Here is a 14575-nt window from a genome sequence, read left to right on the forward strand (position 1 = left end):
CACAGACGGACACACAGACGGACACACAGACGGACACACAGACAGACACACTGATGGACGGACACCCAGCCCTGCACACACAGACGGACACACAGACAGACACACTGGTGGATGGACACCCAGCTCTGCACACACAGACAGACACACTGATGGACAGACAGACACAGAGCCATGGACACACAGATGGACACACTGATGGACAGACACAGAGCCCTGCACATCCAGATGGACACACAGACACACTGATGGATGGACAGACACAGAGCCATGGACACACGGACGGACACACAGCCCCACACGCTGATGGATGGACAGACACAGAGCCCTACACACCCAGATGGACACACAGCCCCACACACGGACGGATGGACAGGACCCTGAACACCCAGACAAACACACAGCCCTGCACACTGATGGATGGACAGATACAGAGCCATGGACACACAGACAGACACACTGATGGACAGCATTGAGCTCTGCACACCCAGATAGACACACAGACTGACACACTGATGGATGGACAGACACAGAACCATGGACACACAGACAGACACCCAGACAGACACACAGCCCCACACACTGAAGGATGGACAGGACCCTGCACAGCCAGATGGACACACAGATGGACACACTGATGGATGGACAGACACAGAGCCATGGACACACAGACAGACACATAGCCCCACGCACTGATGGACGGACAGACACAGAGCCATGGACACACAGACAGACACACAGCCCCATGCACTGATGGATGGACAGACACAGAGCCATGGACACACAGACAGACACACAGCCCCACACGCTGATGGATGGACAGACACAGAGCCATGGAAACACAGACAGACACACAGCCCCACGCACTGATGGACGGACAGACACAGAGCCCTGCACACCCAGATGGAGACTCGGCAGTTCTGCATCACTGCACCTGGACAATGACATGGCCACGTGCACCTGGCTGCTCCCACTCACAGCGTCCCACGTGCCCCACCCACACACACTCCTGTGCACCCCGCAGGCACCCGAGTGCTGCCCTCGCCCCCTCCAGCTCCCCACACACACCTGATGGAGGGGAACCATGTGGTTCCCCTACCATGGAGCTGTCCCCACCCAGAGGGGAGCCTGAGGCAGATGGGTGTCATGACACAAAACATGAAACCTGAGGCCATCCCTCAGCTCAGCTGCACAGAGGGCAGACCTGGGGTGCATCATCCACCACGGGGTCTCACCATTGGGGACACCAACCACAGCAGGGACAGCCACTTCCAAGGCATACAGTGTTTCCCCAGTGCCAACCAGTTCACCATTCCCAAACAAGTGCCCCAGCACCCCCTGTGCCACCCCAGTGCCTGCATCCCTTTGGGAAGATGAGAGATTCCCTGGGAATGGGAAATCAGCAGGTCCTGTCACAACGGGACTCGATACCTTCAGCTTTTGTAGTCCTCTCACTTCAACGCAGCACCCCCACATGCCCACAGACAGGCTGTTCTCCCCCTTCCCTCTGCCCACCAAAAACTTCAGCTGCTTCCCAGCCCAAACAGCTCCGGATCCTCCTGCAGGAGAGGGCCAGGCAGGCAGCGAGGCCCCATCACCACCCGCTGCCTGGAGCTGCCAATTTAAGGCCAAGCAGACTCCTGGTGAAACACTGAGCTCTGGCAACCACGCCGCAAACATCTGCTCTTCCAACGGCATCGTGATTCACAGGCTATTAATTGGGGCATGGCAGCGCTGGGAACTGTTTGCATCCCCTGGCTTTGCTCAGAGCCACAACTCGCTGCTGACAAGGTCTGGGGGCTGGAGACAGAGCCAAGCCTGGCAAGGCACTGGCCGCAGTGGAGCCGCACCGGGACCGGCCGCGGGCACGGTGCCCAGCTCCCACACCGGCTGCAGAACGAACCCCAGGAAAGCAGCAGCAGTGGTGCCCGCTGCTTGGCAGAGCCACGGTGCCCACCGGAGCCGGGGGCAGCGGGCAGGCTGCCTCTCTGGCGGGGTGGTTTGGCAAGGGCTGGGGGTGTTCTTCAAGTTGCTGTCACCAAATATCAGCGTGTTCCCACAGGGTGTCCCAGCTGCCGAGCCACTCGCTCCCAGGGGTGCTGCCTTCAAGGGGAGCCACACCGCAGACCCTGCTCGGGCAGCACCAAACAAAGGCTGTGGGGAGCCTCCAACAACAGCCAAGAGGAATCTGAATTCAGAAGCTGATTAGAAACCATGTCATGGCTTCTTCCTGCTCCAGCATTTGGGGAGGAGTGAGCTGGGGGGCGACGTGGCAAATCTAATTAAGATTGAGGGCAGGTTGCAGAGGCAGTGACACAGGTGCTGCAGGAGCACAGCTGCTTGTGGGAGGGGGACACCGGGTGCTGCAGCACCCCTGGCCCTGCAGAAATGGGGAAGGTACAAATTAATTCTCCTTAATCCGATGGGCGCTTGCTCTGCTGCCACATGCCGTGGCAGCTGACAGAGAGCAGCCCGGCCTCCCTGCAGCTCAGCTTTTGGACCTGTGGTGGCCAGGCCATCTCTGTCCCCTGCTAGTGACACCACACAGCCTTGGGAATGAGCTGCTGAGCAGGACAGGGTGAGCAGAAGGGGCTCAATCCTGCCTAGTTTGGAGCAGGTGAGTGTGGAGCGCTGAGCTGTCTGCCCTGCCCGTGGCTTTCCAGGTGGATCCCCCATGCTGCTGCTCATAGAAGGAGACCAGCCATCACAGGGCCATTGAGGTGGCCACCATCTGCAGCCCACTTTACCAGAGCAGGTTTACACCTGGTCCATGGGCATGGCAAAGCCCAGAGGCCAGGCTGAAGGGGCGCTACCCAGGGTCTGCAGCACCAGCACCACTCCACACTCCCCTCCCCTCGCCCTCCGCAGCTCCTGCCGTGCCCTGTGCCGCCTGCATCACAGGGATGTGCTCCCGCTGCGAGGAGATGCCACCCCACGGCCGGGGCGTCCCCCGGGGCACGTCCAGCCGCAGCCCCCGGCCCCCCACCCGCCCCGTGAGTCCCCCTCTGCTGGCACGTCTCGCCTGCTATTCTTAGCTCTCCAGCGCTGCACTCTCCCGGCAGTGGCACCGTATATTACTATTATTGCTGGCTGCCAACGTCTCGAAGCAGGCGGCCAGGATGGTGATGGGGCTTCCACACCCCTGGTGACCTGTCGTTCGGTCCCTGCTGGGCTCTGGTCTTCAACAGGCTATTTCAGGAAATCCAATTTGATGGCCAGGAGGAGCACAAGCCACACGTTCAGCCCCTGCGCTGGATCCAGGCTCCTTCTGTTCCTGCTCAGATCCAGATTTTAGCTTCGCCCGTGTTGGCAATAAGGGCCAAGAGTCACCTTTGGCTCCAGATCCAAATTTCTGGCTGGGTGGGATCCAGGGTTTCGGCTCAGCTTGCTGGAGAGATGCGAGCGTCTGCAAAACCTGGATCTGGAGCCCCAGCCCCCACCGCAGCAGCTCCACCTGGACATGAGACCCCAGCACGGGGCCTGATCGTGCCTTTGAGGGTGGGCAGAGCTGGGGAGACCCACACCAGCACAGCCACCAGCTGCCCACACGGGCTCTGCATCCCACAGGTCCTGGCACAGCTCTGAGCTACTGATGGGGAAGCTGAAGGAAGGGCCCCCCCCAAACACCCCAGCCTGGGCTTCCCAAGCATCCTCCACTCTTCTCGTGCCTTGCCCAAGCTGCTGGGAGCCAGGCCCAGCAGGAGGACTGAGAGGGCTGGGGGCTGCTCCTCCAAGCCCACGTGGCACAAGCCTTGGCACTCAGGAGGGAGATCTGGGCACCAAGCTCAGCACCATCTCACCCAGCCTTGGCAGGGGGACACCACGGTTTTGTCATCCCATTCCCGAGAGCTGGGTTGCCTGGATCTGGTCCTTGTGCCCTGGCTCAGTGGGGTAACAACACCCAGGGCAGCCCCAAGTTTGGCTCACATCAACAGCTCCCCACGTCAGTGCTCCCACCACCCCCCCAGCCAAAAGGGGCCCCTCCAGGCTCAGATGTTCCACGGTCACTTTGATGGCTATTTTTGCATTCCCAGTCCTGCCAGCACTGTAATAATGCTTGAAAGGGCTGACATGCTCCTTGCAGCCATGCCCATCTCCCAGTGGCCTTCTCTCTGCTCCATCCCTGCACAGACAGAGTCCTCAAGGGCTGGGAGCCATGGATGCATTCGGGGGAACAGTGGGAGCACAGGGGTGAGAAACTGAGAAAAACCAAAAACTGCATCCATTTCCTAAAGGAGAATCTGCACTGCTGACCGGCTCCTGCTGCAATTTACACCAAGGAAGGCTGCCTGCTCCCAGCCTGGATTCCCACAGGGATAACCAACACCTACAAGCCGGGCTTTGTCCCCTCTTCCTGGCCAGGGGACAGGCAGGGATCGGCTGTGGGCAGTGCAGCCCTGGAGCCCGCGAGGGAGGTGACATGCGGGGCTGGATGTCACAGGATGGAGAGAGACCAGCAGGTCCCAGCACCAACTTGCTCTGCAGGTTTGGCACGGGACGGAGGGACCAGACCGACCCCTCCAAGAAAACCCAACAGTCTGGAGGAAGGAAGGCAGCAGCAAGAGGAAGCACCTAGACAGGGACTCCAAAGCTCTGCTTGCCTGTCAGGCTGGCTTGGACCATGGCGCCTGGATGCACGGTGATGGGCACAGCTCAGCTGGTTCCCCACGGCAGCTCCCGGCACCCGGCCGGGCATGGTCCTCACCGCCCCTCGGGAAGGATGGGAGGGGGATCTCACCGGGTGGGGAGGGGTCCTGGGCCTGCCCCGCGCCCTCCGCAGCGAGAGAACGCAGGATGGCTGGCGGCGCCATCCAGGAGAGGCTGGAGGAGCTGCGGGCTGTGCCTCCCTCCCCAGCGCCTCGGGCAGCAGGAGATGGGGATGCCTGCCGGCAGCCCTTCTCTCCCACCCACCGGGGAATCCTGGCGGAGCTGAGCGCCATGGTACCGGTGAGACGCCCCCGGCCATCCCCCGGCTCCCTCCTCCACCATCTCCCCGCTTCAGCCCCGGACACCCGCTCGGCGGGGCTGGATGGGTCCGCAGGTGACACGTCCCGTTCCCGCGGGGCCGGCTCCGCAGCGGCTCCGGTGCCTCGCTGCTGAGAGCCCCCTCCGCACTGAGCACCGCGGACCCCCGGGACCGCTTCCCCCGCCCCCCGCTGGGCACCGCGGATCTCGGGGACCGGCCCCGACTCCGCGCCGGGCACCGCGGTACCCCCGGGACCGGGGCCGCTCTTACCCCGCTCCCGCCTCCTACATCCTCCGGCGGCTCCCGGGCGGTTCCCCGACGGCCCGGCGCGGCCGCCCCCGGCCCGGCTGCTCCCGGCCCGGCTCGGTTGGGCTCGGCTGGTCCCGGCTCGGCCCGGGCCGGCGCCCCGCGCGTGGGAGCGCGGCGGGCGGCAGCATGCGAGTGGCGACGGCCCCGCAGTGCAGCGCGGGCGGGCGCGGAGCGGCGGGAGCGGAGCGGGGCCGCCGCGGCGCCGCCAAGACACGGCGGTGGATTTTCCCCGGGAGCCAGAGCGGGCGGCGGCGGCGCAAAATGGCTCCGGTGCGGCTCTGCCGCCGCCTCCCGGCGCCCCGGGACCCCCGGCGGGGGGAGCGGGGGCAGCCGCGCGTGGGGCCGGGGAGATGCTGCCGGCGCGGGCTCTGCCGGGATGAGCGGTACCCACCCGTGGGCATCCCCTGGGGCACCCTGCGGAACCGGACTGGCACAGACACAAGGGGTACCCACCCGTGGGCATCCCCTGGGGCACCCTGCGGAGCCGGACTGGCACAGAGACAAGGGGTACCCACCCGTGGGCATCCCCTGGGGCACCCTGCGGAACCGGACTGGCACAGAGACAAGGGGTACCCACCCGTGGGCATCCCCTGGGGCACCCTGCAGAACCGGACTGACACAGAGACAAGGGGTACCCACCCGTGGGCATCCCCTGGGGCACCCTGCGGAGCCGGACTGCCACAGAGACAAGGGGTACCCACCCGTGGGCATCCCCTGGGGCACCCTGCAGAGCCGGACTGGCACAGACACAAGGGGTACCCACCCGTGGGCATCCCCTGGGGCACCCTGCAGAGCCGGACTGCCACAGAGACAAGGGGTACCCACCCGTGGGCATCCCCTGGGGCACTGCAGGGAGCCGAGGGCACTCCAGGACTGTCACCCACGCCTGTCCACGGGAACACTGCCTGCCAGGGAGGGGACAGAGTGCAGAGACAGTCCCGGGGTACTGAGACAGCCCTGGGCTGTCAGGATAGTCCCTGAGTGACAGAACAGCCCCAGGTGCCAGGACAGCCCCGGGCAGGGTGCAGCCCCAGAGGCCCAGCCTTCCCCCAGCAGACCCAGGGTCACCCGCTGCCGCCTGCCCGCTGAGCCACTCACACCACACCCTGTAATTTGATCGTAATTATAATAATAATAATTACAGCGTGCGCGGGCTGGAAGTGCAGGAACAATAACCTGGGTAACGCCCTGCACGGTGGCGGGAGCAGCGTGGTGGCACATGCCCCATCCTGGTGCCAAGCTGAGCCCAGAACACCTCACCAGGCCCTGCCCAGTGCGTGGGGGGGACATGGCCCAAACAAGTGCCCTACATGTGTTTCTAAGCAGTCATGTCCATGTCCCAGTGCTGTGGTTCAAGTGCCCAAGCTTTCCCACTGAACAGGACACCCTGGCAGAGCCAGAGCCAGAGCTGGGGCTGCCCCCACTCCTGGCAGGCAGAGAGACCCCCAAAAGTCCTGGTGCCCCCAGGAAGAGATGTCCAGTCCCAGACCCCAGCAGGCCCTGCAGCATCCTGCACTGCTGACACGGCTGCTCCTGCTGCATGCGGGGAGCAGAGCTCTGCCCCCTCCTTCAGCAGTTACATAAAAGGATTAAAATTTAATATGAACTTCAAAAGGGGAAGAACTGGGTGGTCGAAGGCAGCTGGCCTGGGGCCGGGTGTGGAGCAGAGGCACCTTGGGACGTGTCCCAGCTCTGCTGAGCAGCAGCACTGCGGCACATGGAGACTTCATCCATCCCCATCCATGGGGGCAAAGTGTCCAGGCACCATGGGCAGCACGGGCATCCCACGAACCCACACTGGCTTTACTGAGCCATGGTCTCCCTGGGTCACAGTGGTGCACAGTTTCCATGGCATATGGAGACCCCATTCCCCAGGGTTGGGCCTTATCCTGCACCTTCACCTCTCTGCTGGCATCCGGGCAGCCTTTATAATTCACAGCATCACCCACCCATCCCGGTGCCCACTGCCACCCTGCCCATCCCATGCCAGCAGTCCCCCAGGCATCACATCTCCTCCTGCCTGGAGTCTCTCATTTCCTTCCATGCACGAGTGTGCTGGAGAGCAGCCCTGTGCTGGGGGAGGAAGACCCCCATGTGGGGGGCAGCTGATGCACCCCTGCCCCCTACCATGCCCAGAACCCGCGGGGCTGCACTGCAGCCGCTCTGTTCTCCCGCTGGTGCAGCACCGAGAGCGGGGCTGCGCTGGCAGCAGGAACGAGCCAGGGCTGGGAAAACACCATCATCCGCCCACACAGCCGCCCACGGCCCCGAGCCCGCTCCGCCGCCCCCGCCGCGCCGGGGCTCCCGGGGCGGGGGCGGCAGCTGCGGGCTGGGGGCTGCGGCCAGCACAGGGCAGGGGGCAGGGGGGCAGGGGATGGGGCAGGGAACGGGGCAGGGGTGCGGGGTCAGCAGCCCCCGGTGCAAGAGCCGCCCTGGGACACGGTCCTGCCGCAGGAGCGGGGCTGGGCTGGGGGCCAGGGCTGCAGGGGACGGGGGTTCCCCATATCCAGCCCTCCCCGAGGGACAGAGATCTCTCGGTGAGGGGCACAGGCACCGACCAGCGAAGAAGCCTTTGGTTCATTCATTTTTAATCCTGGCCAAGAGCGGGAGGGGTGTAGCCATGAGGCTTAGGGACGTTGTAGGACAGGACTGGCCACGGGGCCTCAAACAGCCCCCTCAGCAGCCCAGCTCATGCCACGGGGGTCTTTGGTCATGCATGTCCCTGCAGGATGGAGACCTCCGGGAGATGACGGCAACCGCGGAGCATCCCTCGCCATTCTGCCTTCCCAAAACCCCCTATGGCTCAGCTCCCACTGCTGGGTGAGTCCCTCTCCCAGTGCCAGTGCCGCTCTCCCAGTGCCGAGGACTCTCTCCCAGTGCCAGTGCCGCTCTCCCAGTGCCAGTACCACTCTCCCAGTGCCAGTGCCGCTCTCCCAGTGCCAGGGACTCTCTCCCAGTGCCAGTGCCGCTCTCCCAGTGCCAGTGCCGCTCTCCCAGTGCCGAGGACTCTCTCCCAGTGCCAGTGCCGCTCTCCCAGTGCCGAGGACTCTCTCCCAGTGCCAGTGCCACTCTCCCAGTGTCAGGGACTCTCTCCCAGTGCCTGCAATGCGGGGGGCAGGATCTCCGCTTGGTTCCCACTGCGGGCGCGTGGGAATGCACAGAGAGCAGAGCGGGGTGGGAGGAGGGGAGTGCACGAAGCCAGAGCTCCCCCCACGCTGCTCCCGATCCCTCACCTGGCAACAGGGACCACGTCCCACCGGGCCTGCGGCACCGGGGCAGGCGGGGGCAGGACCCTGGTGCCCGCCCCGCTACGAGGAGGTGAAGGAGGATGCTCGGGCGGCAGGCGCTGGCCCGGCCGGGGCCGGCGGGGGCAGCGGGAGGCACCGGCCGATCTTGCGCAGGGTCCGATGCAGGTCAGCGCGGAAGCGCCGGATGGAGAAACAGTAGATGACGGGGTCCAGGCAGCTGTTGAGGCTGAGCAGGGCCACACTCAGCGTGTGCAGCACATCCAGGCTGTCAGGGGACCCACAGAGCGGCGCAGCGGGCCGGCTGCCCACCCAGGGGGCCAGTGTCAGGTGGTAGGGGGCCACGCAGACGACAAAGACCAGCAGCATCCCCAGCACCATGGCACGGGCCTGCTGCCGGTGGGAGCCCGGCGAGGCCGCGGCGGGCACCGAGAGCGCCCGGGCGATGGAGGCGTAGGTGCCCAGCACCACCAGGAAGGCGGCGGAGAAGAAAGCCACCATGGCGTAGGCATAGCCCCGCTGCCGCCCGTGCTGCTCGAAGCAGGCGGTGGTCCCGGCGTGGGTGGGGAAGGTCTGGTGGGTGGCCAGGGTGGGCACGGCACAGCCCAGCCCCAGCAGCCAGGCCAGGGCACAGGCCAGCGCGGCGCCGCGGGGCCCCGTCAGCGGCAGCGCCCGCCGCGCCGCCCGCACCGCGCAGAACCGGTTGAAGCTGATGAGAGCCATGAAGGTGATGGCACTGTAGGTGGCCAGGTAGTAGGCGGCCCCTGCCAGGCGACAGGTGGCCTCCGAGAGTAGCCAGTCCCCTCCAGCCAGGTAGTAGTGGATCCAGAGGGGAAGGGTGAGGTTGAAGAGGATGTCAGCCAGCGTGAGGTTGATGAGGTAGATGCGGATGGCCTTCCTCACCTTGCCACTCTGCAGGAAGACCAGCAATGCCACCAGGTTGCCCGGCAGCCCCACACAGAGCACCAGGCAGTAGATGATGGGTACCAGCACGAACTGCACCGGGTTGTTGGGCACGCACTCGCCGGGCTGTTCCACCAGCGGCGGTCCCGGCACCGAGCCGTTCATCCCGGGCTCCTGCAAAGACGGGGAACAGCCAGTGGCACAACCCTTGGGGACAGGGGAGGGATGTTTACCTGTACAGGACGACCTCTCTGGCTGGCATCTGCAGTGGAGGCAGAGCCCTGTGGGGGTGCCATCATCTGTTGGAAGGGCTCAGCTCACACAGGAGAGGAGGAGCCCCCAATTCTGTCCCCCCACACAACAAGGGAGCCTAGAGGCCACTGTTAACTGCCCGGCTAGAGCTCGCAGGGAGTGGCAGGGACAGCTGCAGCACAGCCAAGGGACAGAGCTGCAGCCGGAGCCACCCGAAGGTGCCACACTGGCTCCAGTCGGCAGCTGCGGGGCTTAACACCTCCCACACAGCACGTGCCTGTGGGGCCACCCACCCCAGCCCTCTCCCAGCACCCCAAATTCCCCATGGAGCCAGGCATGAGGAAGTCACTGTCTGGCTCAGCGAGCTCCAGAATGGAGAAACCCAGATATGGACAGGGGGTACAAACACGGGGCCAGCATCCCCCCACGCCCCCCATCCTGCGCAGAGGGGTTTGCCTCTGGTCCTGGCTATGGAAAAGCATGCTGTGCTGCAGTGGCTGTATCCAGGGCTGCAGTTACTTCACCTCCCATCACTGCCTGCCCACACCTCGCCAACGAAGGCACTGAGTCACCAGCTGGTGTTTTCCAGCACAGCAGGGCTGGATTCGGCACATGCAGCACCCAGCCCCAGGTTGAAACACGGAGAGCACGAGCTGCTGAGCCTGGGGGACCTCCTTTGGACCCCAAAGGAACGTCCGGATCCCTCAGTGGTCCCCTTTTCCTCCTCCTTCCCCATCGTAGGCACAGTGAATGCTCCATCTCACCCACACCACGACTGTTTCTTACCTTGTCGGGTCAGGCAGGAGCGGCTCCGTCCCCTCTGGCTGCTTCTCACTCTGATCCAGCCAGGCTGAGGACAGCTTTAAGTGCTGAGGGAGGCAGGGGCTGCCTGACCCCCACCCACCATCTCAAGCCCCCTGTTAGTGCCTGTGGGACAGCAGCTGGAGTGGGGAGAGCACCTGTGTGTGTATGTAATGGGGAATTCCCTGCTGGAGCCACCCTAAAATCCCCTGTGCCGGCTGGGGCTGGGGGCATGTGGGAGTGGCCAGTACTGGCCTGGCTGACCCCCTCCCTGTGCCCCCAGCCACATCCAATACCATTTCCCAGGGCCCTTCTCCCACCCACGCCTGGATGAAAGCAGCAGAGGGTCAAGTTTCTGCACCCGGCAGCTGGGGAGTAGAGGGATGCCCCAAAGGGATCAAAGCAGGAATCTGCCTCCTCCTGGCTCTTTGTGCTTTTGTTGGCTTCAAAGCTGGTTTTAAGGGGAGCACCCTACAGGCTCCCCCCCAAGATCTGTGAGCATCTGACTCACTGCTTTGTGTGGCCAATTTGTGTGTGTTCTTTGGGACACCAAAGATGTCACCCCGATGTAGTTCAGGTCCCATCAGGGGTACAGGGGTGTCTTACACCCCTTGCTCTTCCCAACAGCCAGACTCCCCACACAGCCAGCCCAGCCCCCTTGCTGGGAGACACTCCAGGTGAACTGTGGTTCATCCTGAGCGTGCTGTGCCCATTGGGGTGGCAGATGCTGGCTCCCCGTGGGAGCAAGATCCACAAAAAGCACATGCCTGCCTGGGCACTCGCTCCTGTCAGCTCATGGGTGTACAGCAAGGGGCCTCCCGGCACATTGTTGGGTGGATGTGGGTGGCTGAGGGATCCCACCCCAGATGGGCTCTCCCCACTGTCCATCTGCCTCTGTGCCAGCTCCTGCACCAGCTCTGACATGTCCCCAAGTCTTGTGTCCAGACACTGTCCCCAGGGACTGGGTCCTCCAGCCCCAGGACATCCCCTTAACTCCCAAGGCTCAGCATAGGGGGAAGGCAGAAATAAACAGAGAGGCAAAATGTGAAAAACAAGAGGTTTTATTCCAAAATTTGAAAGCCCCCAAGACAGCAGAGCCAGCCCCTGCTTAGTGTGGCCAAACACTGGAAAGAGCCAGACGCTTTGTGCGAGTTCAGCAGCGGAGCTGCCGGAGCGGCGCCACGGCAGCATCACAGCGGTGCCACAGCCACCACCCCACAGCACCAGCCCAGGTCCCACAGGGAGGGGACAACCAGCACCAGAATCACTGGCAGAGGCAGGAGAGGACACACCGTGTCTCATCAGCAAGCTACCCCGCAGGATGTGACGTTGTCCCTGAAAATTCCATAAAGGCGTTGCTCCCCAGCGGCTGAGCCGTCTGTCCTTCCCACCTCTCGTCACTCGAACTTGGCCCGGGGGGCAGCTGGATACCCACGGATGTTGAGCAGCAGGAGGAGGCCGAGGGAGAGGGTGGCCGGGGCACACATGGCCAGCGGCTCCTGCAGTGCCAGCAGCGTGTAGATGGCACCTGGGCATGAAGCAGAGCATAGGAGTGGGCGTCTCTGGCCAAGGGTGCCCCGAGACCCCACGATGGGCAGTGGGTGCCCACTGGCTCTCACCGATCATGACGACGCTGAGGATGAAGTTGCTGATCTCTTGCAGTAGCTGAGGTCCAAATGCCAGCAACAGCCCAGCCGTCACCTCCAGCCAGCCCACGGCCGCCAGGTACCTGCCTGGCTCTGGCACAAACCCCAGGTCCTTCAGGGGAAACACCTTGGCAAACCGCACGAACTCTGATGCCTGGGAAGGTGGGAGAGGGGTGAGGCAGCCCTGAGCCTGGGGCTGAGGAGATACAGCCCCTCAGTGTGTCTGTCCTACCCTGTCTTCCAAGAGGATCAGCTCTGCATCCTAAATAACTCAACCACACACCCTAAGGGGATCAGCCCTGTGCTCCATTGGACTCTGGCTGATTCACAATGAAGGGCTCAACCTTGTACCCAAAATGCTCCACCCTGAACCCCTGTAGTCTCAGCCTGCTCATTCTCACCCAAGGCTCAGCTCCGCACCAGAATAGGGTCAGCCCTACGTGTTTCCCCTGGAGCTCATCCCTGCACCCCAACCTGCTCTTTTCCTTTCCCCTGGAGCTCATCCCTGCACCCCAACCTGCTCCTTTCCTTTCCCCTGGAGCTCATCCCTGCACCCCAACTTGTTCCTTTCCCCTGGAGCTCATCCCTGCACCCCAACCTATTCCTTTCCTTTCCCCCGGAGCCCAGCCCTGCACCCCAACCTATTCCTTTCCCCCGGAGCCCAGCCCTGCACGCCGAAGTGGCTCTTTGCTCTTTGCACTGCCCCCATCCTGCTCACTCCCCGGGCTCGGCCCTGCGGCCGCCGCGCTCACCATGTGCCGGTGCAGATCGGCGGAGAGCCAGTCCGAGACCTTCAGGACGCCCGTGAGGAAGAAGAAGATCCCAAGCAGGACACGGAGCGCGGTGAAGGCCGCCGCCATGGCGGGACGGGCGGGCACAGGGGCGGAGCGGGGCGGAGCGGCCCGGCCCCGTTCCCAACCCGGCTCCGCTCCCGGCCCGGCCCCGTTCCCAACCCGGCTCCGCTCCCGGCCCGGCTCCGTTCCCAACCCGGCTCCGCTCCCAGCCCGGCCCCGCTCCCGGCCCGGCCCCGTTCCCAACCCGGCTCCGCTCCCGGCCCGGCCCCGTTCCCAGCCCGGCTCCGGGCTCCGTTCCCAGCCCGGCTCCGCTCCCAGCCCGGCTCCGCTCCCGGCCCGGCCCCGTTCCCAACCCGGCTCCGCTCCCAACCCGGCTCCGCTCCCAGCCCGGCCCCGCTCCCGGCCCGGCCCCGTTCCCAACCCGGCTCCGCTCCCGGCCCGGCCCCGTTCCCAGCCCGGCTCCGGGCTCCGCTCCCAGCCCGGCTCCGCTCCCAGCCCGGCCCCGCTCCCGCCCCAGCCCCGCAGGTTCAGGGAGCGCCTTGGGTGCTGCCGGGGCAGGGGGTGCTCAGATGTGCAGTGTCACCCCCCAGGCTATGACACGTCCCCGCCAGCCAGCAGCACCATCCTCCCACCGAAACACAGCTGGAGGAAAAAGGGAACCCCCCACCCCACAACAAATCCCACAGCTGGGGGTGCGTGGGCGCTGCGAGAAGCTGCGATCCATGGCAGCACCGGCCGGCCTGGGGTGCGAGGAGCGATGGCAGGCGGGGCACAGGCAGCGCTGGGCACAGCTCCGGGCGCAGGCAGCAGCCGATCGAGGATGCCCTGGCCCCAGGGAGGCCACTCCGGGGGGACGGAGGCGGCCGCGCTCCCCTCGGCTCCAGCACCGGCTGAGCCCCGCAGGAACGGCAGCGCGGCATTGGCGAGAGCCAGGCCCCGGGGAGCCGCGGGCGCTGACGTTTGTGTAATTCAAGCGGAAATACTTTTTTAATGCCAATAAATCATGAGAGCCCGAAGCGTTTTCCAGGCACGAGGAAGCACTGTGGGGCACAGAAAGCACGGCCAGCCTGGACCTGCTCCGGCCCCAGCTCGGCCACCACGCTGCAGGGGCTGCCACATGCACTGGTTGGACAGGGGCCAGGGGCAGTGACACTATTTTTACCCCTGCCACCACATGATTCTTCAGCTGCTCAACCTGATTTGGAGCTGGGGATGGAACACCATGCACTGACAGCAACAGGCCAGGGCAGGCTCCATGCCTTAACGGCTTGGAAAGCTCCTTGGTTAGAAATGAATTAAAAAATAACCATCAAAACCTGAAAAAAATGAGTGCAGCAGCTCAGTGCACATCAGGGAGGGCTATGGCACCAGGGTAGCAGTTACTGCTCCCAGGATATAGTTCAAGTATCTGCTCTCAGTCTCTGATCTCTAATTGATTACAGAAGCTACTTAATGAACTATTTGGTAGAACAAGGTGTCACCTCACCAAAGGAGGCCCCAGGTGATAGTGACAGCCAACACCAGCATCAGGGAAAACCCATCCCAGCCCTACAGGACACAGGCTGCAGTTCGCTCAGAGCAGGGAGCTGAGGAGATGCAGTTCAGCACATGGAATGCCGCAACCCTTTCTCACAGGAAGCAGCCAGTGCTGCAACAGTGGAA

General features: G+C 64.1%; 3 protein-coding genes across 3 annotated transcripts in view; all 3 read right to left on the bottom strand.

The window, feature by feature from the left end:
• The window catches only part of DLGAP3 (DLG associated protein 3), a 28220-nt gene extending 22886 nt beyond the window's left edge, over window positions 1–5334 (bottom strand). Inside the window, exon 1 of the mRNA XM_021554798.2 lies at window positions 5234–5334. The gene's annotated coding sequence lies outside the window, so the exon portion shown is untranslated. The remainder of the gene's footprint in view (window positions 1–5233) is intronic.
• A 3246-nt stretch (window positions 5335–8580) lies between these two features.
• Window positions 8581–9585, bottom strand: LOC110484279 (platelet-activating factor receptor). Its single transcript, XM_021554816.3, has one exon. It carries the CDS (start codon window positions 9583–9585, stop codon window positions 8581–8583), a length of 1005 nt encoding a protein of 334 aa, XP_021410491.2.
• A 1931-nt stretch (window positions 9586–11516) lies between these two features.
• Window positions 11517–13006, bottom strand: TMEM35B (transmembrane protein 35B). Its single transcript, XM_021554793.3, has 3 exons — window positions 12872–13006; window positions 12093–12273; window positions 11517–12001 (listed from the first exon to the last, which is right to left on the bottom strand). The coding sequence occupies exons 1-3, from the start codon at window positions 12977–12979 to the stop codon at window positions 11871–11873; spliced, it is 420 nt and encodes a 139-aa protein (XP_021410468.2). The 5' UTR covers window positions 12980–13006; the 3' UTR covers window positions 11517–11870.
• Window positions 13007–14575: the final 1569 nt, after the last annotated feature.

This window comes from Lonchura striata, chromosome 26 (assembly GCF_046129695.1).
Source record: "Lonchura striata isolate bLonStr1 chromosome 26, bLonStr1.mat, whole genome shotgun sequence".
Lineage (NCBI taxonomy): Eukaryota > Metazoa > Chordata > Aves > Passeriformes > Estrildidae > Lonchura > Lonchura striata.

Bases quoted from the DNA above. Each gene is read 5' to 3' on its own strand.
- LOC110484279 (XM_021554816.3), bottom strand. From the start codon at position 9,585: ATGAACGGCTCGGTGCCGGGACCGCCGCTGGTGGAACAGCCCGGCGAG.
- TMEM35B (XM_021554793.3), bottom strand. From the start codon at position 12,979: ATGGCGGCGGCCTTCACCGCGCTCCGTGTCCTGCTTGGGATCTTCTTC. The intron at 12,274-12,871 runs GTGAGCGCGGCG...CCACCTTCCCAG, and splicing joins CCGATCTGCACCGGCACATG to GCATCAGAGTTCGTGCGGTT. The intron at 12,002-12,092 runs GTGAGAGCCAGT...CTTCATGCCCAG, and splicing joins CCTCAGCGTCGTCATGATCG to GTGCCATCTACACGCTGCTG.